The following is a 27,871-nucleotide window of genomic DNA, read 5'->3' as shown; positions in this document are numbered from 1 at the left end:
GCAATTATGTTTCTTGCTAGCAGATCGCGTCATGTCTGTCCTCTGCATTTTTATTGATTACGGGTTCAAGGATTCAAGAACCTATGCTAAATTCATGTGGACAAGAACGCGAAATGAAGTTCCTGACTGTCTCAAGTCCCCACTCTTGAAGTATGTTACCAATCATTTTCACAATCGACCAAAATATACACATAAATACTACTGATAATAAATAAGAAAAAAAGTATCTGGTCTTCCAGGAGTTTTTTGTTGCAGCAGCAAACTGGGATCCCTAGAGCAATATTGCACTGGAATATACTAAAATCGACTACCAAATACCCCTACGATGAGTTCTCCGATTTTTTTGGCAATCCTCATTATCATTGTCATGCCTATGTTCCTGACTATTATCAGGAACCGAAGACATGAACAAAACAGACTTCCTCCCGGGCCTAAGAGGCTTCCATTCATTGGAAATCTTCACCAGCTAGGTCAATTTCCTCATCGAACACTTCAATGTCTTTCGCGCAAACATGGCTCCCTCATGTTCCTTCAGCTCGGCTCTGTTCAAACCCTTGTAGTCTCATCAGCATCAATGGCCAAAGAAGTTTGCAAGACACATGACTTAGTTTTCTCTAGCCGTCCTAGTTTGTGTGCCGTAAATAAGTTGGGTTACAAGAGCTCAACTATTACTTTTGCTCCCTATGGAGAGTACTGGAGGCAAATACGAAAGATTGCACTTGTAGAGCTACTAAGTGTGAGTAGAGTTCAATCATTTGAGGCTATTCGGGAACAAGAAGTTGCGCTTATGATTGAAACCGTAGCAAGTTCTTTATCTCGTCAGATCAATTTGTCAGACTTAATGCTCTTACTAGCTAATAATATTGTACTTAGAGTTGTATTTAGTATTAAAGGGAATAATTACGTTGATAAGAATGTGAAGAGTGAGTTTGATGGAATTCTTCGCGAAACACAAAATTTATTAGGCATGGTTAATATCGCTGACTATCTTCCCTGGATCGGGCGGTGGTTTAACAAGTTGAATGGAGTTGAAGCAAGATTAAATAAGAACTTTCGACAATTGGATAGCTTTTATGACAAGGCGATTCAAGAGCACCGGGAATGCCTTACGACAAAAGCAGATGATGTACTGCTTCGAGTTCAGACTGATCCAAATCAAGATATTGCACTCACTGATGATCAGATCAAAGCTGTTTTGACGGTAATTTTCTAATCTATCCGGCTTAGTACTGTTTATCTCTATTTATCTACAGAATTTAAGATAAAAGTCATCATACTCACTTCTAGAGATGGACTATTTATATTTTCTAATGATCTTGTTTTGTAATGTTTTGATCTAATTTTTATCGTCCGGACTCTAGAGATAAACTGTCCGAGGAAATTGTTTCACACAAATGACTTGAATCACTAAAACTAAATTCAAGCCAATTAAGTTGAATTTACAGTATTTTTCCAATTTGCGAAGACTATAAAAGATTTTGGTGTCTGCAATACAGGACATGTTTATAGCTGGAACATATACTTCTTCAGCAACACTAGTATGGATAATGTCGGAACTCATAAGAAATCCATCAGTAATGAGAAAAGCACAAGAAGAAGTGAGAGGCCTTGTCAAGGGACCAGGGGCATTCGTACAGGAAAGCGATCTTCCAAAACTCAAGTATCTAAAGATGATTACAAAAGAGGCCTCAAGACTCCACCCGCCACTCCCACTACTCCTTCCTCGAGAAACTACTGAAGCACGCATTATTGGAGGTTATGTGATTCCAGCCAAAACAAGGGTGTTGATTAACGCTGCTGCAATATCAATGGATCCCGAACATTGGGAGGATCCAGAAGAGTTTAAGCCAGAGAGATTCTTGAATAGTTGTATTGATTTCAGAGGCCAGCACTTTGAGTTGATACCGTTTGGGGCAGGTTTGAGGGGTTGCCCTGGAACCAATTTTGCGGTGCTAGTTATAGAGCTTGCGCTTGCTAATCTGTTGTTCAGCTTTGATTGGAGAGTGCCTGATGGAATGAATGCTGAAGACATCGACATGGAAGAGGCTGTCGGATTTGCTGTCCACAAAAAAACTCCTCTCTGCCTTGTTCCTTGTCCACCACCTCTGTAGTCATGCACAATGCATGTGCATCATAAAAATAGCTAAAATGTCTTCCAACACAAATAAAACGTATCCGCCTGAGTGTTGGTACTCGGCATTGAACTTAACTATTTTCTGCAATAACGTGTTCGTTTTATTTTCTGCCTTCTTTAGTTTGTATATTTTGACAAGATTAGCACCTTCTTTCCAGAATCAGAAAATGTACATCATTGCAAGATGCAGAAGATGTAATGGCGAGCTCTAGCCCACCACTTCCTGGTTATATTACAGAATGTTGCAAACCAATGAAACCCAACTGGAGTTGTAGTTTGCAATATTATGCATTTTCACTTTTAAATGTCTAAGAGAATAGGTTCATATTTTTCCAAATTAAACACTTCAGAAATGTCTAAGAGATGGTTCATATTTTTCCAAATTAAACTTTTCAACAATTTTTAATTATTATTTTTTGTATTTAGTAATAATTTAGAATTTGTATAATGTATTTAAAATTACTATCACTATCACGACAATTAGATTTAAAATTTTTTGTGAAAACGGATCACACGAAAATTCACACAAATATGACTGACTTGAAAATTTTAATAAGAAGAGGTCGGAAGGATAATGACATATACCAAATTACAAACTATATTTACATGCTTTTATGATATTTTGGTACTAATATAGTATATATCTAATTATTATTATTATAGTTTAATATTAATATAGTATAGAATTAAGTTCTTAGGACAGTTTGAAGTATTTTAAAATATACTGCCTGATTTTAAAGATGAGAAATAGAACAAATTTGTAGCAAACATCATAAATTTAGATAAAAAGCCTATTTACTTTAAGCATGAAAGGTTTGGATAAATATCGACGAGAAATTAATTTTTTAGATCAAACCATCTTTTCACCTGCATATTTTGCAAGACAGATAAGTCATGGGCCGTCTACCATGGTTCAGATTTACAAATAAAGAAGCCCAGCAGAAAACCAAAAGAAAGCCCATGTCATATCTGAAGCCTATAAATTAGGGTTGAGACACGAGACTCCAATCCAATTTATCATAAGATATTCCTTGGTGTGTGCTGCCTATATATTATTCTCCCCTAATCTACTCGTGGTTTCTAATCTATCCTCGTTGAATATTATCATCATTATCCGATCCGATCTACAATGGAGACGGAGCGCATGATCGACTTTCCCCACACCAACATAAACATGGATCGCCGTCCCCGAAAACGACAGCGTTTGGGCTGGGACGTCGCTCCCCTCCCTCCTCCCCCTCCCTCTATGGTAAGCTTTTCTGTTTCTTCTGTATTGTGTTAAATCTGGTTCAATTTATTTTTTTCTCGCCGATTCTTGATTTTTACGATTTCTATTTATGAATCGCCGTGTGTAATTCTTCGAAGAGATCTTGATTCTTGTTCTTCCTTTTTGTGAAATTATTTGTTTGTATATATTGATTCTGTTAGGGTTGTTGATTTTCATATTATCTGGATATAAAATCGTACGTTTGTTTGTATGTATATTCAAGAATCGTCTCAATCAATTATATTACTAAAGAAAAGAAGATCGGTATGATTTGGGGGGGTTTTTTAGTGAATTGTTAATAGTATAGATGATTGGTGCTGAAGTGTATTTACGATGTCTCGAGATTTTAGGAAATATAATTTGGTGTTGAGGAATATGTGTATGGTTGCAGGCTGAGCTAGAATTTTTTTGTGCGCAAGAAGTTGCAAATTTCACAAGCCTTTCATCGGGAGCACCTACAGAAAATACCAATTCTTTGTCTTCGAAGGGAGCGGCTCGAAATGGCTCTCCCCCATGGCGTGAAGATGACAAAGATGGACATTATGTGTTTGCTGTTGGGGATAATCTAACATCCCGCTGTAATTATCTTTTCCACCATACTAATATTGTGTTCATTGATTCTAGAATATACAGCTTTTTCTTTTTTGCAAAAAGTAATTTGGGATTATTAATTTGATTTTTACATTTACTGTTTGGTCTTTTCAAATTAGATACATCTGTGGTTTTTGAGTAATTTGATTTGTATATACTTAAAGAGAATGAAGGTTTAAACAATTGCTTCCTTATCTCATATTTACAAATGGAGAACGTCATTTTTGCTAATGAATGGGTTTTCTTTGTCTTTTCTGGAGCCCATTTTCTTATATCAGACTTGTTTTTGATTATATTCTTTTTTCTTCTTAACATGAAATTGCAGATAAGATTCACAGCAAGATGGGTGAAGGTGCGTTTGGATAATCCATTGCTGATTTCTGGTGTTACTTCTCTCTTATATATCTCTTAATGGTTTCATCTCTTTTTATTCAGGCACCTTTGGTCAAGTTTTAGAATGCTGGGACAAGGAGGAGAAAGAAATGGTAGCAATTAAAATTGTTCGGGGTGTTGAAAAATATCGGGAAGCGGCTATGATTGAAGTTGATGTGCTGCAACAACTTGGTAAAAATGACAAAGGGAGTAACTGGTAAGTTCCATCTTATTGATTTTTACACATTCTAGAGCTGCTGATTGTAATTTGCGCCATTTATAAATTGTATTTGGTGTTAAATTGGTTTATTCCGTGCAGCTGTGTGCAATTAAGGAACTGGTTTGACTATCGTAACCATGTCTGTATTGTAAGTATATGTAATGATAATTTGGTGGATTAATGAATCTCAACTGGGTAATATGGTAACGGGGGTTAAAGATCTTTGGATGAATTTTAAATGGTGTTAACAGGTCTTTGAGAAGCTTGGACCAAGCTTATACGATTTTCTACGGAAAAACAATTATCAATCCTTTCCCATTGATATTGTACGCGAGATTGGCAGACAACTGCTGGACAGTGTAGCATGTGTGTAGTAATTACTTATGTCAGCTTTTCTATTATCTTGTGTTGTCTTTTTAAGATCATAGCTTTGAGAAAGATCATGACGATTGCAGCTATATTGCTCTGGTTTGGTTGTTGTCAATTTACCAATTTATATGTGATAATAATACTGTTATGCTTATAAATGTGCAGTCATGCATGAATTGCGCCTTATACACACAGACTTAAAGCCTGAGAACATACTTCTTACATCTTCCGAGTACAGTAGAATTCCATACTACAGGGTATAATATGGGGAAAAATTGTTTGATTCGCCTCGTATTTAATTGTTAATCTCTTTATTCGAAACTTGTGTCAATTCTGTGTGGATAACTTATAAATCATCTGCAGGGTTCTTCAAGATCTCCAAAGGATAGTTCATACAGTAAGAGGATTCCAAAATCAAGTGCCATCAAAGTTATTGATTTTGGCAGCACAACATATGATCGTCAGGATCAAACTTACATTGTATCAACAAGGCATTACCGTGCACCAGAAGTCATTTTAGGTTGGTTGTATATCCGACGTTTTTAAGGTTATGTTCGTCCCTGGTATAGCCTAGTGCCATTAGATGGATTGTTTAAATGATCTTGTCTCACTATAGGACTTGGGTGGAGTTACCCTTGTGATATTTGGAGTGTTGGCTGTATCTTGGTTGAACTGTGTTCGGTGAGCCAACTTATATATTTCTGTCTTCTGCTGATGATCAATCATCTCTGTCTACCTGAATCATTGATGGAGTTTGAACACTTTGTTAGGGGGATGCTTTGTTCCAAACACATGAGAATTTGGAGCACCTTGCAATGATGGAGAGGGTCCTGGGACCAATTCCACATCACATGTTGAAGAGAGTAGAGTAGGTTGCTTAACTCTAGATGATACGTGTCCTTTCCCGAAATGTTTTGCAAGATGTGAAAATTTATGGTTATTTTATACATTAATGTTTAGCCGGCATGCTGAGAAGTATATTAGAAGGGGGAGGTTGGACTGGCCTGAAGGAGCTGCCTCCAGAGACAGCATCAAAGCAGTTCACAAGTTGCCTCGCCTTCAGGTTTTAAATCTATCATATATTTTCTGTTATTCATATTGCTTGCAGTAACACATAGTAACCAGGTTTATCTCTCTTATTTTAGAACCTAATCATGCAACATGTTGATCATTCTGCTGGTGACCTGATACATCTCCTGCAAGGACTGTTAAGGTATGATCCTTCAGAGAGGTTGACAGCTCACGAAGCATTGAAACATTCATTCTTCACTAAAGACAGTGTCAGGAGATCTTAACCTAGAGCATAAGGTAGGAGCTTGCGCTTTTCTACAGTGTAATTGAATGGTGCATGTAATGAAGATTTTGTTATTTTAAGGGTTCGCTTGATTGGGCATGTAGTGAAATGAAGAACTAGCCTGTATCTCTGTACCAAAAGAAAATAGTCTGTTTCCTTGTAACGAAGGAAGCTGTGTTCACTCTTCAGTCTTTGTAAATATGTAAAATTACTTAATGAAGTATTAGCTTCAACTTCGGTCTAGTTTTATATAAAAGATTATTCCAGACTGTGAGACCATACTCATACGTCATACCCTAATTTATTCCCAATGTTCGGTAAGGAAATTATAGTAATTTAGTTCAGGAACGGGAATAGGGGCAAAGAAATTCTTGTTCCGAAAGTTGAAAAGGGGTGTATTCGATTGAGATTTTAATGAATTGTTTTTAGTCTATGAATTTTAATGGATTGTGTCTGATTTTGATAAAATATCGCAGAGTGATAGATTTAAGCACAATGCTTCAAAATCCCATTGATTTTGATGGGATTTTAAAAAACTTAAAATACACTGAAGAATACCACAAAATCCATCATTTTATGAAATGCAAAAAAATCAATCAGTATTTGAATACCATCAGATTTTAATGGATTTTAAACAATCTCAATTGAATACCATCGGATTTTAAAGCATAATTTAAAATTCCAATTGAATACCACCAGATTTTGTAGTATAATTTGAAATCTCAATTGAATACCTCATGATTTTAATAGATTTCAAACAATCCCAATCGAATACCCTCGGAATTCATGGATTTCATGAATGTAAAAAAATGCTTTAAAATCCTAATCCAATACACTCCTCTAAAACTCGTCCTAATTCAATTCTTAGAAGTTATTTAGACGAAGGCAGAGAAATGTAATTTGTTCTGTAATTATGAAAAGCTCCCAACTTTATTTAGAAATGGATAAAGGTAACATTGATATGGGACTATTAAAATTTTCTCTTCAATATATGAAAACAGTATTATTTATTTAGAAATTTAATTTTTGATTAACTTATTTATGTATTTGTCGAATCTAAACATTTGCTATTTTCTATTATATTTGAATAATTTATTATTTTGTACCAATTTGAAAATGTATTACAGAGAAGAGTTAAGTTCTATGGAATACATAAAAACATTGGAGTATTGGAGTACAAATCATAATTTTTTAGTTTGATCCTATATAATATCTTTGATTATCTAAATTTTGATATAATCTATCATTTATAAGTTGTCTTGCACATAATTGTCAATTAATCATTAATATCTTTCAACTTTAACAAGTATTAAGATTATTGTTCTGCTTATTAGTTATATTGCAGAAAAGAGTCCTATGATTTATGAAAGTAATTATTCTACCATTTGATCACGATGTTTATGTTGCAGAACATAATGTGCAGGTTGTCAAATATTTACAAATATTATTGAAAAAAAAATTTGAAATTTAGATGACTAGATTACATTTTATCAAATTTTGTACTCCAATACTCCAATTTTTTTTGTACTCCATAGAACTTAACTCGAGAAGAGAATTATCAACGAATTCAATAAAGAATTTAAATATATATTACATTTGTACTAATATGAAACAATACAAATGTACTATTTTATCAATAAATCCAACAAAATAGAATGACTAATAATTCCAATGACTTTACCTGGTCTATGTAGGCTAAATAAATAATTAAGGAGACTTCCATTTCTTTTGTAAGCTCGAATTTGAGCTTGTTCTCTCAAATTCAACTGATTTACGAATGACAGTGGTACGGAAAGCAAATAGGTGTATATACATTCAGCAGAAGAAAATATAATAAAATTTTAAATAATTTTCCTTTTTGGACGATATTATAAACAATTTCTATATAATATAAAAAATTTAAAATTATACTATCCAACAATTTTTCTCGTTAGACATAGACTTACATATCAGAGACGGACTCTTCGCATATACATGCAACAATTACCAACAAATATCATTATCGAATAAAAATTATCGAGAATCTTTTAATTAATCAACCGTAAGAAACAGAGAAATCCCACTGGAAAACACAAGTCAGTCAGCCATTCAATTTTCAAAGTTGTCACCTGATTAACGCAACTCCTTTTCGCGCGTGAACCTACGTGGCATTTTCTATTCCTCTCCTCTCCACTAAAATGTTTATAATATTATTCCCCGCTTTTTCCCTATCCTCACATATTCTCCTCTTTTACCGCCAAGGGCTCACAATTCGAGGCACCTCCTCTCCCACTATTCTCATTCGCCGCCGCCGCCGAAAATATCTCCGGCAATGGACGCCGCCGTAGCCTTCAATCCCTCGTCTCTCCTCTCCAGACTCCCCTCCTTAAACCCTAACCGCTTACTCCCCTCTCATCCCTCCTTCTATAAACCTGTCCTCATCAAATCTATACACACACCTATACACACAACAGCTGCCTCTAAATTCCCGTTCAAAACGACGTCGTTGTCGTGCTCCGCCGTCACGTCATCTCCGCCGCCGCTCACCGATCTCGCAATCGACAAGCTCCACCGTCTCGCATCGGAATTCGAGTCGCTCGAGCCGATTGATCGGGTCAAATTGCTGTTACAATACTCCGCGTTGTTACAGCCGTTGGATGAATCGTCGAAAGTCGTTTCGAATCGAGTCATGGGATGCACGTCACAGGTTTGGCTGGTGGCTGAATTAGATGAGGCTGGAAAAATGAGATTCAAGGCGGATAGTGATTCGGAGATTAGCCGAGGGTTTTGTTCGTGTTTGGTTTCGATTCTCGACGGGGCTGATCCGGAGGAGGTTTTGAGTTTCAAGACCGATGATTTGGCGCCGTTGAGTCTGGCTTCTTTGCAGAATTCTAGGGTTAATACTTGGCATAATGTGTTGATTAGTATGCAGAAGAGGACTAAGGCTTTGGTTGCTGAGAGACAGGGGAAGAAGTTTGGGGAATTGTTTCCGTCTCTCATTGTTACGGACGATGGTGTGCAAGCTAAAGGGAGCTATGCTGAAGCCCAGGTTTGATTTTGTAACAGCTTTCGTGTATCGTATAATGTTTCATGTATGCTTATCTACTGGTTGTTAGCTTTTTTAGTTGTTATGTTGGCTAGGATTCCGTAGTAGTAGTGTTTAATTGGAATATCGTTTTTCCCCCTTCTGCTGAGAACAATACTGTTAAGAACTTCCAAATACTAGCAAATAAATGTAAAGGATGAATCATAAATAAGTGACATGCGGCACTAGCAAATAAATGTAAAGGATGAATAAGAGCACACAGTGATCTGGATTAGGATAATTATATGGGACTATAATAAGCTCTGCATGGCATGTTTAACAGACAGTTTTTGTTTTACCATATCTACTGTACTATTTTTGGTAATGTATATATAATCATATTAAGTTTTTTTCATGAAATGCCATCTCTTGTGCGAAGTGCAGTTTTATAAACATCCTAAGTTCATTATAGCAAAATTGCAGGCGAAATTTCTCTTCCCAGAGAACTCACAAGTTCAAGAACTGGCCAATTTGCTCAAGGAGAGAAAAATTGGTGTTGTTGCACACTTTTACATGGACCCTGAAGTCCAAGGTGTTCTGACTGCTGCTCAGAGTCTATGGCCTCACATTTATATATCCGACTCGTTGGTTATGGCTGATATGGCTGTGAAAATGGCAAAAGAAGGATGCCAGTATATAACTGTTTTAGGTGTAGATTTTATGTCAGAAAATGTGCGTGCGATCCTCGATCAGGCTGGATTTCCAGATGTAAGATAATTTCCCAATCCCACTCATTATTCTACTTATGTACTTGATGATACAATGCTGCTGCAGTTATGAAGTTTCTATCTTCTTTCTAATTTCCAATCATAAAGACAATTTTATTATCGTATTGCTCGAATGTCAGAACTAAAATTTTTTGTGAATGCATATATACAGTATTTGTCTGTTCCATTCCTCACTTTATGTTGTTTGAGATCTTACAGGTATGTTATTTGTGCTGCCAGTGCTAATGGTGACCTGGGTTTGACACATTTTTTGTAGGTTGGCGTGTACAGGATGTCCGAAGAAAAAATTAGTTGTTCTTTGGCTGACGCTGCTGCCAGTCCTGCGTATATGGATTATCTTGCAACCGCTCCAGTGTCATCTCCCTCTTTGCATGTTGTCTATATAAACACATCACTGGAGACAAAAGCTCATGCTCATGAATTAGTGCCAACCATAACATGTACTTCTTCAAATGTTGTGCCAACCATTTTGCAGGTTATGTTTCTACCACATCCATAAATGTCTATTTTGCAGGTTATGTTTCTATTCATGAAAATCTGATTTGAACTTTATTTTCAGGCTTTTGCGGAAGTACCAAACTTAACTGTACTGTATGGTCCTGATTCCTACATGGGTGCAAATATTGCTGAGCTGTTTAGACAGATGACTATGATGACTGATGAAGAAATTGCCGAGATACATCCTAAACACAATAGGAATTCTCTGAAGTCATTACTTCCTCGTCTTCATTATTTTCAGGTTTCTGTTTTTGCTGATATAAATGGAGTAATTTTTTCATCTGATTAAAAAACAAAGGAAGGATTTGCAATACAGTTGGCCACAATTGTGTAGTGATACTATCTACCCTTCATTTCCTCCCACCCTAAAACAAAAATTATAATCTTTTATTCTTAAATGCTAATTAGAGCCTGTCAATGAGTTTAGTTGTGCTCACGAGGCTGTTCATTATCTCGTTTTTAAAATAAAATGCCAACTTAGATCCATGAGGGGCCACATCAGCTCTCTGTTATTGTTTCATGGTATCTGTTATCACATATTTACTTGAGTGGAATACCATGCCATCCATGGAACAAACTTTTGCAAGTCCCAATTAAAGTCATAATATGTGGGTTGGGGGTACTTTGTTACACATATCTTCTCCATATATTGACTCTACCTATTTGCTACATGGCCATGCCTTTCTCTGGGTTGCATTATAGGTTTTTTTCTCAGGTCCATTTCATATTTCGTCAATTGCATCAGTATGACTCCCACTTATGCGCCATCTGGGTCCTTTATCTCAAATTTAAGTATTGCCACCTTATAATTGATGTGACAGAGAGAGAACTTACAAATTTGGGTGATTATGATCATCTTGCAGATTTCGTCACATAATATATTGAGGGCTAAGTAAAGAGTTGTTGCATGTGTGCGTAGAAATCGCAATCAGAAACATTAGATTCTTGGATCCCCCTCCCTTGCCTGACTCTGTGTTGTAAGATATGAAATGTGACAAATCCATTTTTTAATTGTGCTGACTAAATTTCTACATGCCAGGATGGAACTTGCATCGTACATGATATTTTTGGCTCTGAAGTAGTGGAGAGGATAAAGGATATGTATTGTGATGCATTCTTAACGGCTCATTTTGAAGTTCCTGGTGAAATGTTTTCTCTTGCTATGGAAGCAAAGAGAAGAGGAATGGGGGTGGTGGGTTCGACCCAAAACATATTAGATTTTATCAAGCAGAAGTTACAAGAGGCTTTAGATAGAAATGTCAGCGACCATCTTCAGTTCGTACTGGGAACAGAGTCGGGAATGATAACTGCAATTGTTGCATTAGTTCGCAAGATGTTGTCCGTTAATTCCTCTAGGGAAAACAAAGTTAGCGTTGAAATCGTATTTCCTGTCTCGTCAGATTCTGTTACTAGAACATCATGCAGTTCACCTCAGGGTATAAGTTTGACTGAAGTTGGAGATTTTATGAAAGTTCCAGTTATACCCGGAGTAGCAAGTGGGGAAGGTTGTTCAATAAATGGAGGATGTGCATCCTGCCCTTACATGAAGGTCTGTATTTTCTTTTCTAATAGTACCACTTCATTTACTTCACAAAGGGAATTCTCATTTGAACATTATGCAGTACTATTTGAGTATTATGCAATACTAAGGATTCATAATCTTCTCATCTGAACACTATGCATTACTAAGGATGCATATTCTTTTCATTTTTATTACTGAGATTAGTGACTGGTGGGTGGCAATATTTGCATTTAGTATGGAAAACTTAAGTACTTGGGTCATGTTTGTTTGAAGGATTATAATTTCGGGATAGCTACATTATTTTCTTTAAATTTAAGGAATCATAATCCTATGGGATTGTATTGCAATCACCTTTTTGATTCATTTCCATCGGATTATAATACCTTCTCTAACAAGGTATAATAATACCATAGAAATTGACTAAAACAGTGACTCGGATATGAATTCATGAGATTAAAATCCTTTGTAATTGACATAAATAGAGTAATAATCCGGGGATTATAATCCCTCCAAACAAACATGGCCCTGGTGTTATTAAGTGTACTTGATTGCAGAAAACTTAGTTCTTCATTTAATTTTTTTTAAGGAGAAAACTTGGTTCTTATTGATTCACTGAATTAGATAATAACTATCACTCTGTTGCTGAGACCTAGTGTGGGATGTGAATGTATCTTTATATCACTTGTGTGCACCAACAGAGATATAAAAGGTTTTTTTTAGTAGCCTCAAATCATTTTCTGATGCCTTATTTAATCCATATATAATGGATTTAGAAACTTTTTTTTCAGTGAGGATCAACTGTTGACATACACATACTTAATATCAAACTTTGCCTTTTACCTTGGTTTATATATTTATCATATATTAAAGTACATAATTCACTCTGGATAGTCCTTTGATCTACCAGATGAATTCTCTAGCGTCACTACTTAAAGTTTGCCAGCACCTGCCAAATGACAGTGATAGACTTTCAGCTTATGAGGCTAGACGGTTTAGTCTGTGCACCCCTAATGGGAAATTAATTTCAGATGTTGGTTGTGAGCCGATACTGCATATGAGACATTTTCAGGTCAGCATTCTCTTAACTCGACACACATTTGACTAATTATACGTTTTAATGTAAATTAATTATTCAGCTATCCTTTTTGTCTTTTCAGGCATCGAAAAAACTACCAGAGAAGCTCATTAGTCAAATACATAACTGTTCAAATGACGGAAATCCAGCATCATCTAGCTAACACAAATTGGAGCTCGTCTCGTGGCTAGTAATGTGATGCTGTGATGCATGAAATTGCAGAATTTCTCTCGGCTCTGTATTGTGCAGGCCAATGCCATTTTTGCATACAGGGGATATATAATTATAGTGATTTTTGCTTAGCAGGAAGAATTCCAATATATAAATGTTTTGCACCTTTTGTTTTTTAAATTTTGCTGATCAATGTACAATCATAGAAGAATTGGAATTGTTGTATTGCTATTTAATAGAAGTGCAAGTGAAGGCAGCTGGGAAGAAATGTCTTCTATCATTGTTACACAGAGTCTAAGACAATCAACAAAATCTGAAGGTCATGGAAGTACGATATACAGTTTCGATTCTTTATTTATTTTTAGTAGTATTGTATTTGTTGGCACTTGACTTTTAAGCGTTTTGGGTATGGAATGAAAATTTATTGGAAGTTGTGCTTCACATTATGGCGTTATGCACTGAATGTCAATACCGGCATAATAATAATAAAATGTTGGTAATGCGTAACAAAATTGGTAAAAATATTAGGCGACGTGCAGACAAGAATATCAAGGAAGTATGGGTATTGAAGTAGATGTTGTGATCATTAAAATTTTGATAAAGGAAGATAAATATATGAAATTATGAACTAAAATGAAGATATATAGTTATTTAAATATCATAATATGTATTTTGATTTAGTTTTAATAAGTTAAAACTTCTTTAAGTAACTTTTGAATTAGAGAAATTAAAGCTAAGATTGGACAATAGATAAGCTTTCAAAAGACATTTATGTTAATTTGTTCAATGTTCTCTCTGTTTCCATCATTTTGGTATACATTTCAAATTGTGGACAGATGTTCAAATTGAAACTGCCATTGCCCATTTATCTTAATTGTGTACAGATTCACACATTGTAGGCTGTAGTGAAATAATAGTTTTTAATGTCATTTCGAAAATTCATATATGCGCAATTATTAAGATCCTGTTTGGACAAGTTCTTTTTCAAAATTTAATCATTTACTTTTTTATAAAAATATATATTTTTTAATACTTTTTTATATATAAATATTCAGAACGTGTTGTACATTTGTTACTATTTAATAACTTATTCCAAATTTTTTTAATATATTTTTATAAAATTTCTTATTTCTGAAAAATAAATTTAATTAAAGGTGTTTCAAAAAAAAAAAAGTTTTATTTTCAGGACAATTATTTGGATATTTATACTGAAGCCACTTCTTCACCCCTTCTTGAGGTATATAAATAGAACACGACATCCTTTGAGTCCGTAGTTTCTCAATTCTCTGTCCCTCCCTTATTCTATCCTTGTCTTTGCGATCAGAGAAGATATCCAGATTTACCGCCTCAGGTACAACTATACACATCCATCTTTATCTTTTCTATTGATTTTTAATCTACATTATAATTTACCATTCTTTTCTTCTCAATTACAGACTATATATCTGATTTGTTCCAATAATATGTGTAATATAAGCTTGCAATGTTGATTCATATCCTTATTCCCAATTAGTGCCATGTTCAAATCATATTATCTAACAATCTTGTGGTTTTGGTGAATTCTACCGCTGATTTGTCTGTTAAGACTAGTGCTTTGTTCTTCTTCGTATGATGATTTCAGGATTGATATGGTTTGTAATTCATAGTGCAGCATGACTCGTACTTTGAAATTACAGGTCCACCTCTTTTTTCAATAGATTATGATACTTTTGTGACTTGTGTTTAGTGTGTGGTTGTATTGTTAAGCTCGGAATATTGTTTTACACATTAGGAACATCTCTTTAGCTAGATGAATGTGTAATTGTTTATCGATAGATCTTAATGCAGTTATTGATCAGCAAAGGTGAATGTGCTTAGCGAGTTAGGTATATGATTGCTTGACCAACCAAAATATGGCACTCTTTCTAGTTTCTACACAAAATGCATAGATTCAACCTTCTACTTATAGCTATAGGATATGGCTTCGTTATTTTTGAGATCCCCTGTTTTTCTCCTTCCAGTATAGAGAATTTTTTTCCTGAATAGAATTATGTAAATGAATATTTAGTCTTAACCGAACAAGATGAAGTGATCAACCTTCTTATACCCATAATTAGTCTATGAAGTGTGGAAGTTATGATAGCACATGTTTCTGGTCTCATGACAAACTATAGCTAAACCTCCAATACGCTTGCAACACAAAGACTTGCATTCTCCTTGTTCGGGGGTGTAATCAGCTGAGCTTGGCTTGCCTAAAAGTTCAATCAAGCTATTGATTTTATGCTTGAAATTCGACTTCACTGAAGCTCAACACCCTTGACTTGACTCCTTGAGGTGGCTCAGAGATTCGAACCGACTGTATTAGATATTTTACATTTGAGTCAAGCTTTAATCCCTTAAGCTCAACCTGAAGTCGACTCAGTTCAACATGTTTTAAACAACCAATTCCAAATATATGTAATATTATGTTTGTAATTTAATTGAAAAATAAAATTTTTGTTTAGACTCGTTTCCCTCATGGAACTAACTAATAGTCTGATACTAGAGCTTGGCTCGATAAAATTAGCTTGAAATTCGAGCTGAATTCGAGTTTCAGCCTCAAGGAGCTCATACATTGCTTGACTTTAATCCTTCTCCTTTGTAGTTTGTTACTTGTATTGTCAATTAGCATTTGTTAATTCTAAAAATTTGCACATTGTACCCTATTTTTAATTGGTATAATCTGTATTCCATGTTATATTATAATTACTGACAACATTTTTTCATTCTAGTTGGCCATGGGCTCTCAAAATACATTTGTGAACGCAGAAAGGAACCCTCTTCTTTCATTTGGGGTGATAACTGATGTTCAGTATGCTGACATTCCTGATGGTCACTCCTTTCGCGGGGTTCCACGATATTATAGACACAGCATTCTTGTTCTACAGAGGGCAGTCCAGAACTGGAACAAGTGTCAGAAGCTTAAGTTTGTTATAAATTTTGGAGATATAGTTGATGGTTTCTGCCCAAAAGACCAGTCTTATAATGCTGTTCAAAAAGTTGTAAATGAATTTGATAAATTTAGTGGCCATGTCTACCACATGATTGGCAATCACTGCCTTTACAATCTCCCTCGCCATAAGTTGCTTCCTTTGTTGAAAATTCCTGCTCCTGACAGACATGCTTACTATGATTTTTCACCAATCCCGGAATACAGATTTGTAGTACTTGATGGCTATGATATCAGCGCTATAGGCTGGCCTGAAGATCATCCAAACACTGAAAAGGCCTTAAAATTTCTCAGTGAGAAGAATCCAAATTCAGAAAAGAATAGTCCAGAGGGATTGGTTAATCTTGACAGAAGGTTCCTCAAGTTCAACGGGGCAGTCGGGGAAGGACAGTTGGAATGGTTGGACCGTGTCTTACAGGATGCAACAAATTTAAATCAGAAGGTAGTGGTCTGCTGTCATCTGCCTCTGGATCCAGGATCATCATCCAAAGAAGCTCTCTTGTGGAACTATGACGAAGTAATGAATGTGATACACCGGTACAACTGTGTCAAGGTTTGCCTAGGTGGACATGATCATAAAGGAGGACACTCGATCGACTCCCATGGGGTACATCATCGTGTGCTAGAAGCAGCCCTTGAATGTCCCCCAGGCACGGATGCTTTCGGATATATAGATGTCTTTGACAATAGGTTATCACTTTTTGGTACGGATCGTATGGACAGCACTGACATGGTGTTCACCCCTTGAGTTTACCTAGGTATATTGGCCTGTAGAATTTACCATCAATTTTTTGTAGATATAACAAAATATTATGTACATGGGATATTCATATTGTTTACTTATGGGAATATCTATGTCTCCTGGGCAGACTATACTCATCAAGTGCTAGCTCCTTGAGAAAGTACTGCTCGATTTTGGAGATATCTTCCTTTAAATAGAGTATGTCCTGTTGTCTTTTTAGTATTGCATGTACAAATATTATGAACGCCATCAATAAAATGACCTCTCCAGGTCCTGTGTCTACTGTCGCTTGAACTTGTGAATGTTGAGATTAAAATTGTTGGAATAGGTTCAAGTGTGGTGGAAGTGTTTCTTGCCTACGATTACTAAAAGCTGATTTTGAAGGTTATTACATTATATGAAGGTTCATTTTTTTAACGCTCTGCAGATACATGATGTTGAAGCTCATGTTGTATAGCTTGTCGGTTATTACATTATATGAAGGTTCATTTTTTTAACGCTCTGCAAATAGATGATGTCGAAGCTCATGTTGTATAGCTTGTCTTCATAAACACGATGTGAAGATTCATGTTTCGGACAGTGCTTGAGTGGGAATGATATTGCCTCGGATCTCTCTTCTTTGCTACACTAGAGACTGATACTGATATTGGAGTTCTTCACAGTTTGGTAATTCGACTTCAGAAAAGGAAAAACTCTGCATCTGAAGTTTCTGGCTAGTTCAGGTTCTCTCTTAACTTTCACAAAATGATCATTGGACCTGTTCTAAACTTGGCCTATGTCCTTACCAGTCAAAAGTCAAATTAGCATCTTCGGCCGTAAACTACACAATGAACACAACTCGCACAAACTCATCAAGACAAAATGTTGGCAATTCACAATGATTCTTGTTGATCAGCATATAATATAATAATGTACAGCAGGTGAGCGATTTCTTAGGATGTTTTTTGTCTAACCATCTAATCACTAGGATCTCCCTTTTGTTCACCCCATAACAATTCAAATGGACTTATAGTCATGTTAAATATTAAAAGCTCTAGTTATCTGCAGCAAAGACACCAGCAGAAACATACTGCTGGTGATGGCCTCATCAATGATTCTCCCTATGCCACAACCATCCGAAAAAATATACATCAAAAACGCTTGTTGACTGATTCAATCACGTCGATCCAAAACTGGTTTTCTGCAAGTTTGTAGCTAGTGTAAAATAATTTTGCATAACGGAAACATCTTGACTGTGATGCAATTGCGTATTTGAAGGTCCTCCTATATTTAACGACGCTGAGTCCTGATTTTGACAATCACAGTCGCGTCAAGCACATATAAATGCACACAACAATATTCAAATTATAATACATTGCTTGAATTAAATTGTAATATTCCTTATGGCGGATATGTAGACACACAAAAAGACAACTACCGTCCTCAAAATGCCGGCCAAATATTCATTTTTACCAATGCCTCCAAATGTTCATGTCAGAACAAATAACCTTACTGCTGTGATCTCATATTTTATTCTACAATCTACCTATGCAACATCTGTTTCTTCCTGTGTTTATATAGGCACAATGCCGCTATAAACGCAGAACCGAAATCACAACGAAACTCGAAGCCATGGAGAGAACTAGATTCAACCGAAACAGTTTTGCCAATGAAGCTAAAGTTGCTGCAGGCTCACCAAATGGCCTGCAACAGAAGAAAATAACCGGAAACAGGCGATCTGTGGCGGAAAAACAAGCGCCTGACCTGACTGATTTCATGAATGACATGTTTTTCGGCACAGCACCTAAGGAAAAGAAAGTGTACAACCTGACAGGCAGCGATAAGGAGGATGGAAGTTCGGAATATGATTATGATTCGAGCACAAGAAGTAATAACAGTAGGTTAACTCAAGAGTGGCTTGAAGAAGCCAAGAGAATGGTGGCTTCTTCTCCTACTCGCTCCGAATCGCCTTCTCGCTTTGGAGGATCACCAAAATATGCAAGGCCACAGGCGCAGTACCAGGCACCCAGACTGTCACTGTCTACGTTCGATAGAAGAGACCCTCACAACAGGTCTGCTCGAAGGTCGGTACACTTTTTCGATCAATCGGAGATTTTTAGTGAAATCGGAGTATAATTAATAATTCAGTGAAATATTTTTAAAAATTAATCAGCATCTATTAACAAACCGGTGATCTTTGTACACAGCATATACAATGCATAATATGAAATTTATTTATAGTTTTTTAATTTAATAATTATTATAAAATTATTTTGTGTTTGAAAATAACAGACAGAGACCTGTGGATGGGTTTGGAGAAGAAATAGTGACAAAAACAGTCAAAAACAAGAACGTCACCAACCAAAGCGTCAACGACAACTCTCCTACTAACGCCGTTCAAAAATGGTTCTCCAACATTCTCAAACCATCAGACCCGGCTCCACAACCCGTACCCGACCCGAGCCCTCCTCTCCCTCCACGCATCTCAACCCACCGTCGCTCCAGATTCGAAGCCCCACCGTCGCCCTCACCATCTCAACCCGACCCGAATGCCCAGTTCCTCCCGCCCCGAACATCTTTTCACCGTAAAACCCGATTTCAATCCGACCCGGCTGTGACCCAGCCACTGGGTATACCCCCTCAACCACCCACGAAACGGGTCTTCAGCCCGGCTCCGGATCCGACCCGGTTACTCTCGCCTCCAAAGCACCTGACCGAGTCTTCTCACCGGAGATCAATTTCGTCTTCCACCTGCGTTTTGCCGGAAAAACAAGCCCAGCCGCCGGCGGTGGAGTCGGGTCACCGGAGATCCATTTCATCGTATTCGGATCAGAACTCTGGTGAATTGTTGAAAGACATAAATGGCTTTTTGAAGGAGCAAAGAGTGAAAATAAAGAAGCTTATAAGTGGGGAGATTGATGGCACGGCCAAGATTGTACTCTCTGGCCCTTCTAACAGTAAGTGCTTTCTCTCTCGCTTTCACTGTATATAATGAATTGGTTTGCTTATGATCATATTGCAAGAACTGTTTTTCTGGTCCATATTATTGTATTTCTGCCTTTTGAAGTCAAATTTAGTTGATTCCTGGCTAAAAGATTCAAAGTTTTGTATTATATGTCAATCGGGCTCTGTTTTGTAATGTTATAGATTGTATCTTCAAGGTTTGATTAATTATTAAAGAAGGGGAAATGCGAGAATCCTTCAGCCTTGAGCTATGAATTTAAAGATTGTGTTTTTGTTAGGTGTCATTATGTCTAATATAAGAGTGTGACACTGTGACTGGTATGAATTTAAGTGATAGTCAGAGAGAGTTTTCCGGAAAACAGGCTGCGCATAACTTTAAGTAGTTTGTCTAAATTTGAAAATATTTGCAGGTACAAGTTCTATGTTGTCAGCGATATGCTATGCCTGGTTGCTGGGGACTAAAATGAGAAATAACAAGGAGGGAGTTGAGGGAGATGGCAGTTCAGTGGTGGTGTTGCCTGTGATAAATGTGAGGAGGGGGAAGATGTGGAAGCAACGGCAAGCAGCATGGCTGTTTCACCATGTTGGGGTTAATGCCAAAGCTCTGCTTTTTTCTGAAGAGGTTACATGCTCTTTTATCTTCATTAAAATATTTATTTGTGCTACTGGAGTGCTATGTGCATTGAACTTCAGTATTAGTATTCATGCACGTCATATGCTTGTTTTTAAGTAGTAAAATTTGAAAGTGTGAAGGTCAAGATGATGCTATTTTGGTGTGATATATTCTTAAACCAGAGCTGCATTATTATAGGCATTATAATAAATTGTTGAAGTGTAACAACATGAGGGATGGAGGGAGTTAATGGATACATGCACAGTGTTAGAAAAGTCTAATTCATAAAGTTCTTATGAAAGCATATCTTATTGGAGGATTTTATTGATGATTTTTGCTTTGAAATTTTATCATGTACCTGTTCATCAATAAAATATCCTGTGTCCATATACATGTCCAAAAATAGGACAGCATCTCTGTTTCCCTGATTTTTCCAGACTGTGTCTAGCCCTACACGACATACCTGAGTCCGAGTAATAGAGCTGTTATTAATTGATCACTAGAGTTACAGTATCTTCCTCTATTTCATCTTTATTGGTGTGGCGATCATAAGTGATTGTAAAGATTTTTTTCTTACCTTTACTGTGTTATGTGATATCAGGTAGACTTGGAAGCACTAATGATGGCTAAAAAGTTGAGTATACTTGTGGTCGGTCAGGATGTCCTTATAAGTAACAGTGAGGTTTGTATTAATTAACCACATGCCAGATGATGATGTTTGGAATTCTTCATTTTTCTTTGGAAAATTACTTGCACACATGATCTTATTGGTTTATGTTGGTTATATGTATATTCTTCTTGTCAACAGGTTGGATCTCAGTGCACCATTCTTACGGATAATTACTGTGAGGATGCCTATGAACTACTTGATACCCCTATTCTGAAGAAACTTCTGGTACTGACATTAATGTTGTGTTTTGTTGGGGAGAATGGAATGAGTAAAATAAAGGAAAACAATGGAGTTGGGAGGGAAGATATGGGAAAAAAATATTAGTGAGTGCAAAATTTCTCTGATGAAATTTGGGAAGAAAATGAGTATGAGGGAGAATGGAGCATTCCTTCTTTTTTTTTTTGTTTTGTGGGGGCCGCGGGGGGGGGGGGGGGGGGGGGGGGGGGGGGGTGTTCTGTGAGCTTTAGTTTGGGTTAGGAATGAGTTAAAAAAAAAATGAAAATCTAGAACATTTACTCATATATAGTTTAATTCTCATTCCATTCCTTCCAACTTTATTCATGCTAGCCTAATACAAGTTAACTACTTTAACATCTTTCACAGTTCATAAGTCTTCCATGCAATAGTTCTTGTGGATGATAAGTTCAATTTTATTTAAATACGCTGATTAGCTATTCCTTAATTTAGCTTGCAGGTATTTTATTAGACACACAAAATTTGAACACGTCAACAAAATTGTCGATGACGAGAGATGCGGAGGCCGTCCAGTTGCTATCAGTTGGTTGTGCCCCCAATTATGGGAATGCTTTATATGACCAACGTATGAATGATTAGAAAAACTATTCATATGCCTTATGCGAGTACCATAGAAGACCCCATCTAATTTATTTTATCTCCTCTCAGTAATGCAGGATCAAAGAGATGGTAATTTTTTGGAAGCTCTGCGACACAACTACGGAAAGCCTCCTAGTGAGAGTAAGCTATTATTCTATCTAGAGTTCAGTGAATCATTTTGCTTCCTGTAGTACATACATTTTGGTTAGTTCTCATCTATTTAACTGCCTTGGAAGTCGAAACCTGAAATTCCATTCTAAATGTCTTCAAATTTTGAATATCTTGAGAGTGCAATTAAGTCTTCTATCTTAATTCATAAAAAAAGAAAAAACAAATAATAAGCCTTTGTGTCGAAATTTTGCCCTTGCTTTAGTTGTTGCTTAATTGAATTTCCCCCTTTGTTTGTCTTCAAACTGAAATTCTTGCAGCTCATATTTCTGAATATGCTATAGCAAAGATAACCTAAATATTAGGAACTTGTTGTGACCTGCTGATGACTACCACTATGTTCATCTGATACTTTAATTTGGCTGATTAGCATTCCTTAATTTTTTGTTAGATAGAGATTCTATGCTCCTTGATCTGTGTAACCAGGAACCAATTATAATCAAAAATCTATTATATTTATATTCAACCTTTCAATTCTTTTCTCTGCTTATTACAGGTAGCAGAGTACCTGTGGAGCGGCGAACTCCAGAAAGAAATTCTTACCCTGAAGCAACTGTGCAAACTTTAGATAAAAATTTGAACGGTAAAAATGAAAGAACCAGCAATGCAACTACCAATTCAGGTATTCTATTAAAAGTATATTTCTGATCACCAGGTCAGAGATAAGTTTATGGTACATGCTACAGATTGCTTCAAGCTGCACAAAAATTAAGGAAAAAAGAATAACTAATAAGTTTTATATTAGCATCCCTCTTTACTTTCTCCCTATCCTACTTATTAATCACCAGATAATTTACGAGTAAAAAAAACTGCAGTTGCTGTTAGGTATAGAACTTGATTAATAAAGACAGTCAATTGACCTTGCAAACATTGGATCCTCATAGTACAGAGAAATTCCTTTTCAAGTTCTTGTTTTTTTTATCTATTTCAAATGAACAATTTATATATGTTTCTGTTATTTTCTCTTACATTTGGGGAATCATTAACCGAAATGAGTACTTTATTACCAAACAGGTGAAGAACTAATTGATATCCCCTTTATGTAAAATGCTGTTTGCCATGACATCAAATAAAATGACGTGCAAATAGTCTTTAATAAATTCATCTCCTTTTCCTTGGAAATATGGTCATTTAAAAATCTGTTCATGAGCCATCCCTTGGAAGTGTCTTACTTTCTGAAGCGGCAGTACAAATTGTAGTTCTGACCCTACCTTCTTCCTGCAGCTAATCCTAAACCAGTTGCCACCAAAGCAGTTGATTCCTCTGGTGCAAAGAATAAGTTTTCCATAGGAAAATGGTTTGGCTTCGGGAAATAGTATACAAGATATCGACGATAGTAATATGATGTGGGGATTCTAAATTCTTTGAGTTATTACATGATTCATCACTTATTATTTATTAAGATGGGGTTCTTCCTTGATCACTCGTTGGCCTATGGGGTTCTTCCTGGATCACTTGTGGGCCTCTACAATTGGTAGACCAGGTTATCTTCTTTGTCTTGCCTTTGGAATTTTACTAGGCATGTTTTGAGAGGGACATGATAATTAATCGAAGTATATTATTATATTTTGTATCAAATAAAAGTAATGCGTGGAAGGCGGAGCTGGTATTATGTAAAAAAGTTCTGTAAGGTTATATTGAAATCTCAGTTTAGAACTCTTCGGTCTCTTTCAAAAATATCAAGAATTTCTGCTGTGCATATAAATACCTAGAGCATATCATTCTGTATATTTACAACTTCCTCTTGGACTTTTCCTGTACCTGCTTCGGAATTATTAACTTTACTCGGCTACAGCTTCCGTTGAATAATCACATCATGTCTACATGATTATAGCAAACTCCATTAGAAAAAGTTGTATTTATGGCCCTCATATATTAGGCAAAGTATTCTAATGATTCCATGGGTGACCAAATAGTGGAAGGTGTTTCTCATTTGGAATTGACCTCACTATAGCATATTTGGCCAAGCAACTTCTCTCTTCCTCTATAATGAGAAGAGAGTGGAGATAGAGAATATGACAAATCGACAATAATGCTGGTACTAATCAACACATATTAGGTGTATGATTGATGATTGATACCAGGCTCTGGTATCAGTTTAATCCATAATGCTTCAACATGCTATAAACTACCAAGAAAAAGTCAAATTAGGATTTGACTTGGGAAGGGGAAGCAAGGGTGGTTGCACTTAGAAGTGATCAAGATATTTTGAAATTATCTCCTAAAATTCTGCCAGAAGGCATGATTACCTGTAGCTGCACAGGATCAAAAGTAGATTGTTTGTCCTTAATCATATTAATCTGCCACGTTTATTGGAGTGATTGGGGGTAGAAATGAACATGATCCAATAACTTACAACTCCTCTAAGAATTGAAAGGACACTGCTGATCCCGAATTGAGTATAAAAATAATCTGGATATTCTCAACATAGACTCGTGAAATTGGCTTGTTCTGATGGTATCATTACATTTTTTTTACTTTTATCTTCGCTAATCCTGTATTTAAGGTTTTTCACATATAATATCCTCATGTTATGTAATATGTAATAGAATTGATTTCGGATTTTAAAATAAATTATATATTTGAAATTTATATAAAAAAAATACATGAAATAGACTTTTAAATCATATAAACTCGTTGACTCGAGTTTATATGATTTAAAAGTCTATTTCATGTATTTTTTTTAATAAGGATTTCAAATATACAATTTATTTTATAATTTAAAACCAATTCTATTACGTTTTATATAAAATGAGAGTATTATATGTGGAAAATCATAAGTAGAAGGTTATCAGAGAGGTAGGTCAAAATGTGATGGTACTATCGAAAAAATCAGTTACACAAGTGTACTATACAGAATATACCAAAATAATCCGAATGAACGATAAAATGATAAATTTCATTGGTTTGATTAACATAAATACAGAAGGGCAATCTCATTTATATTTTTTTCACAAAAAAGACACAAATGAAAAATCTCTTAATATTTCCATACAAAACCTGAAACGATATTTTTATTAAAATTTTTGTAATATTTGCATATAAATTTTTGATTGATCTCATAGCTCTAAAATTATAGTTTTCGAACCACAATTCAAAATCTGAAACCAGCGGTATCAAACATATCGGTCGGCTTTTAACTGCTTCACATGGTCCAGCTCCACCAATTCATACTTAAAATCATCTTGTTATTTAGTTTCATATTTAATAGTTGATGCTGTATACAGAGGTGATGAAAGAACTCATCGACATTTAATTTTTTCTGCATTTCAGAATTCTAGTCTTCGACTTCCAGCACTATGTGCATCAGCATTGTTACAAGAGCTGCAGAACATTCAGTGAACTAGAAAAATATTGGCAACACTTCGTGTAGATTAATATAGAAAAAGAAAGCATACATATATAATATAAATGCTCATTTATCAAGATGAGATCAAAGGGTAGGAAACAGAGGAGAGCTATTATGGTTTGAACAAAAGATGAATATGCCTCTAGATAAGGAATTATTGGGCATGTGTAAGATGATCCAATCTGTCCTGTCCATTTATGCATTTGCCAACTTGTTCAACCTAGCTGTAACTAACTCCAACCTCTTTCTAGGTCCCACTTCTCTCATCCCATGTGCTTTCTCCCCATCTCCACCCTCACATCATTCCGGGCTTTAATTCATTTTTTCGACTTATAAGTTACTTATAAGGAATCGGAATCTCAGACGGGCCTGAATTATTTTTCTATTCAACTTTCCAGGCATAAAGAAACAGGCAAAACTCTGATGACCCTCCTCCCTGAATGCCTTCTACTGAACCCGAACTCCCCGTCTTGGACGACAATGGCGTCGATGTCAGAGACGATGAGAATTGCGGTGAGGATGAGACTGATAATGAGGATGGAGAGGAGGATAGTAATGTAGGTTTAAAAATAAACAATGCATGCCTTAAACCAGGACTAAAGAGCCAGTCATGAACATCCCAGTACACTTCTATTCTTACCTTGTTGAGATGAATTGTCTCATTACCTCTGAACTTCCACTGCAGATGACTCACATGAATCACTAAATGCCCATCTATTCTAATCTCCATTTCTGGATCAATCCCATTTGAAGAATTGATGCTTCCACTAGTTTGAGTACTCCTCATTTTGCATTCTATTGATATCAAATGAAATCGACCCTTGTCATGAAACTTAACTCTTGTCAAGAACTTCTTCTTTCCGAATACATGTTCCTTTCTGGAAACCAGAATGGGATCAATCAGAGCCGGCCTGCATCCTGTTTTCCTGTAAGCATCTTTCTTCAAATCCCCCAGCTGTAACACAACCTCTTCATCAGACACAACTGCAACATAGTACTCTGAGCTTGGCTCTGTTTCGCCATTAAATTTGGCGGCCTTGAGGTCCCAGAAGATCTCCACAGGCTTACCATCCACCACAATGCGCTTAGACCCTTGCTTCCTCCAAAAGTACCAAGGCTTCAGCTCAACCTTACATGTATAATGGCTATCTCCTTCGGGCCCTTCTATCGATACCGAGAGGCCATGTAGTAGCAAATTCTTGCACCATGTAACTGTTATTAATCGACATTGATCCGCAATTTTAGTCCGGTAGGCTGACATGAACACACTCTGGCCTGACCTTGTTACTGCAGCAGAATCATCCATTGCCTTATCCCCTGATGAGAAGCAAGCTGGAATTCCAATAGGATCCTGCATCATCTTGAAAAAAAAAAAAAAATTGAGCTACTTAGCCAACTTAGCCAGATGAATATATTGGACTGTTAGTGTATTAGCATGGGCAAAGAATGGGAAATTTAGAGATCTTAGTCACTAGGTGTCTGTCATGAATAACAGATGCTGCCAGAGGTGTTTCTTGGCATCATTAATGAATACACAAACATTAAAAAATGGTTTCAAACTGGCATTTAGATGGGATATGAATGTGAGTGAATGAAGAACTACTGACTACCCTTTTATATTTAAATCTCAGGACACCACAATTTTTAAGTACCTCCTCAATTTCTCATCTGTATAATTGTATTGTTTAAAGAAGACAGCTTTTTTGAATCCTAGGCAAGTTTGATTCTGTTAGGGTTAAAATAGTTGATTTTATGGTTGGGTTAAAAAGCAGAGAAGTCATCTTCACCAGATTTGGAGTGTAGGCTCATGCACAATACATATTGAAAGGGTCATTGGGAGCATGACAGCACATGACTTGAGGGTTTAAAGGTGACCAGTCAAAACTTAAAAATTCAAAAGATACAGTTTTCATTTCCCAATGTAGGTCTTGATGAATTTTCTTTTTATAGATTACTGTATAGGTCAGATGGTAGAATACTGCTAGATTTTAATCTTTTGGGCCTTCTTTTAAATTGTTAAATAAAGTACAGTATTAGTAATGAGGAGGGTAGGAGGGGGAATCTAGGGTGGTGTGTACTCCCAGAATAATCTGAGATTGCAGTTGTATAGCTGGTCCAGCTCTGATTTTGATCTGAGTTTAGAGACAAATAATTAGTACTAGTACATTTAACAATCAAATAGGTTTGGTTGAAAACTTGCAGGAGTGACTCAATTCCAACATAGAGAGCATATTTGATTCTTTTTTTTTAATTAGTTGGTATATGAGTGTGAGTGAGGA

At 36.1% G+C, this 27,871-nt stretch overlaps 6 protein-coding genes across 7 annotated transcripts; 5 read left to right on the top strand and 1 right to left on the bottom strand.

The window, feature by feature from the left end:
- Positions 1-325: 325 nt before the first annotated feature.
- On the top strand, positions 326-2,111 carry LOC108207705 (cytochrome P450 71A9-like). The gene is made up of 2 exons (XM_017378137.2): positions 326-1,201; positions 1,497-2,111. Exons 1-2 carry the CDS (start codon positions 326-328, stop codon positions 2,109-2,111), a joined length of 1,491 nt encoding a protein of 496 aa, XP_017233626.2.
- A 1,024-nt stretch (positions 2,112-3,135) lies between these two features.
- LOC108209583 (serine/threonine-protein kinase AFC2) lies at positions 3,136-6,513 on the top strand. The gene is made up of 12 exons (XM_017380567.2): positions 3,136-3,383; positions 3,793-3,979; positions 4,318-4,344; positions 4,428-4,581; positions 4,684-4,732; positions 4,836-4,950; positions 5,119-5,210; positions 5,317-5,473; positions 5,570-5,634; positions 5,724-5,821; positions 5,914-6,016; positions 6,099-6,513. Exons 1-12 carry the CDS (start codon positions 3,264-3,266, stop codon positions 6,246-6,248), a joined length of 1,317 nt encoding a protein of 438 aa, XP_017236056.1. The 5' UTR covers positions 3,136-3,263; the 3' UTR covers positions 6,249-6,513.
- A 1,937-nt stretch (positions 6,514-8,450) lies between these two features.
- On the top strand, positions 8,451-13,746 carry LOC108209907 (quinolinate synthase, chloroplastic). The gene is made up of 7 exons (XM_017381116.2): positions 8,451-9,275; positions 9,735-10,019; positions 10,296-10,514; positions 10,599-10,778; positions 11,577-12,086; positions 12,967-13,128; positions 13,217-13,746. Exons 1-7 carry the CDS (start codon positions 8,559-8,561, stop codon positions 13,295-13,297), a joined length of 2,154 nt encoding a protein of 717 aa, XP_017236605.1. The 5' UTR covers positions 8,451-8,558; the 3' UTR covers positions 13,298-13,746.
- Positions 13,747-14,530: 784 nt separating this feature from the next.
- On the top strand, positions 14,531-17,302 carry LOC108206584 (manganese-dependent ADP-ribose/CDP-alcohol diphosphatase). 2 transcript variants are annotated; one of them, XM_017376930.2, is made up of 3 exons: positions 14,568-14,656; positions 14,927-14,981; positions 16,056-17,302. In XM_017376930.2, the coding sequence occupies exons 2-3, from the start codon at positions 14,958-14,960 to the stop codon at positions 17,019-17,021; spliced, it is 990 nt and encodes a 329-aa protein (XP_017232419.1). In that variant the 5' UTR covers positions 14,568-14,656; positions 14,927-14,957; the 3' UTR covers positions 17,022-17,302. The 2 variants fall into 2 exon arrangements, with proteins under 2 accessions (XP_017232421.1, XP_017232419.1); XM_017376932.2 differs by lacking the exon at positions 14,927-14,981 and having other exon boundaries at positions 14,531-14,656.
- Positions 17,303-18,475: 1,173 nt separating this feature from the next.
- Positions 18,476-23,900, top strand: LOC108206643 (uncharacterized). Its single transcript, XM_017377014.2, has 9 exons — positions 18,476-19,078; positions 19,287-19,951; positions 20,369-20,580; positions 21,173-21,253; positions 21,380-21,466; positions 21,929-22,061; positions 22,145-22,216; positions 22,740-22,865; positions 23,468-23,900. Exons 1-9 carry the CDS (start codon positions 18,627-18,629, stop codon positions 23,557-23,559), a joined length of 1,920 nt encoding a protein of 639 aa, XP_017232503.1. The 5' UTR covers positions 18,476-18,626; the 3' UTR covers positions 23,560-23,900.
- A 1,717-nt stretch (positions 23,901-25,617) lies between these two features.
- Positions 25,618-27,392, bottom strand: LOC108208083 (uncharacterized). Its single transcript, XM_017378564.2, has 2 exons — positions 27,245-27,392; positions 25,618-26,952 (listed from the first exon to the last, which is right to left on the bottom strand). The coding sequence occupies exon 2, from the start codon at positions 26,950-26,952 to the stop codon at positions 25,975-25,977; it is 978 nt and encodes a 325-aa protein (XP_017234053.1). The 5' UTR covers positions 27,245-27,392; the 3' UTR covers positions 25,618-25,974.
- Between the last annotated feature and the right edge of the window lie 479 nt (positions 27,393-27,871).

This window comes from Daucus carota, chromosome 2 (genome assembly GCF_001625215.2).
Source record: "Daucus carota subsp. sativus chromosome 2, DH1 v3.0, whole genome shotgun sequence".
In the NCBI taxonomy this organism is placed as follows: Eukaryota; Viridiplantae; Streptophyta; class Magnoliopsida; order Apiales; family Apiaceae; genus Daucus; species Daucus carota.
This window is presented reverse-complemented; position numbering and strand designations above follow the sequence as displayed.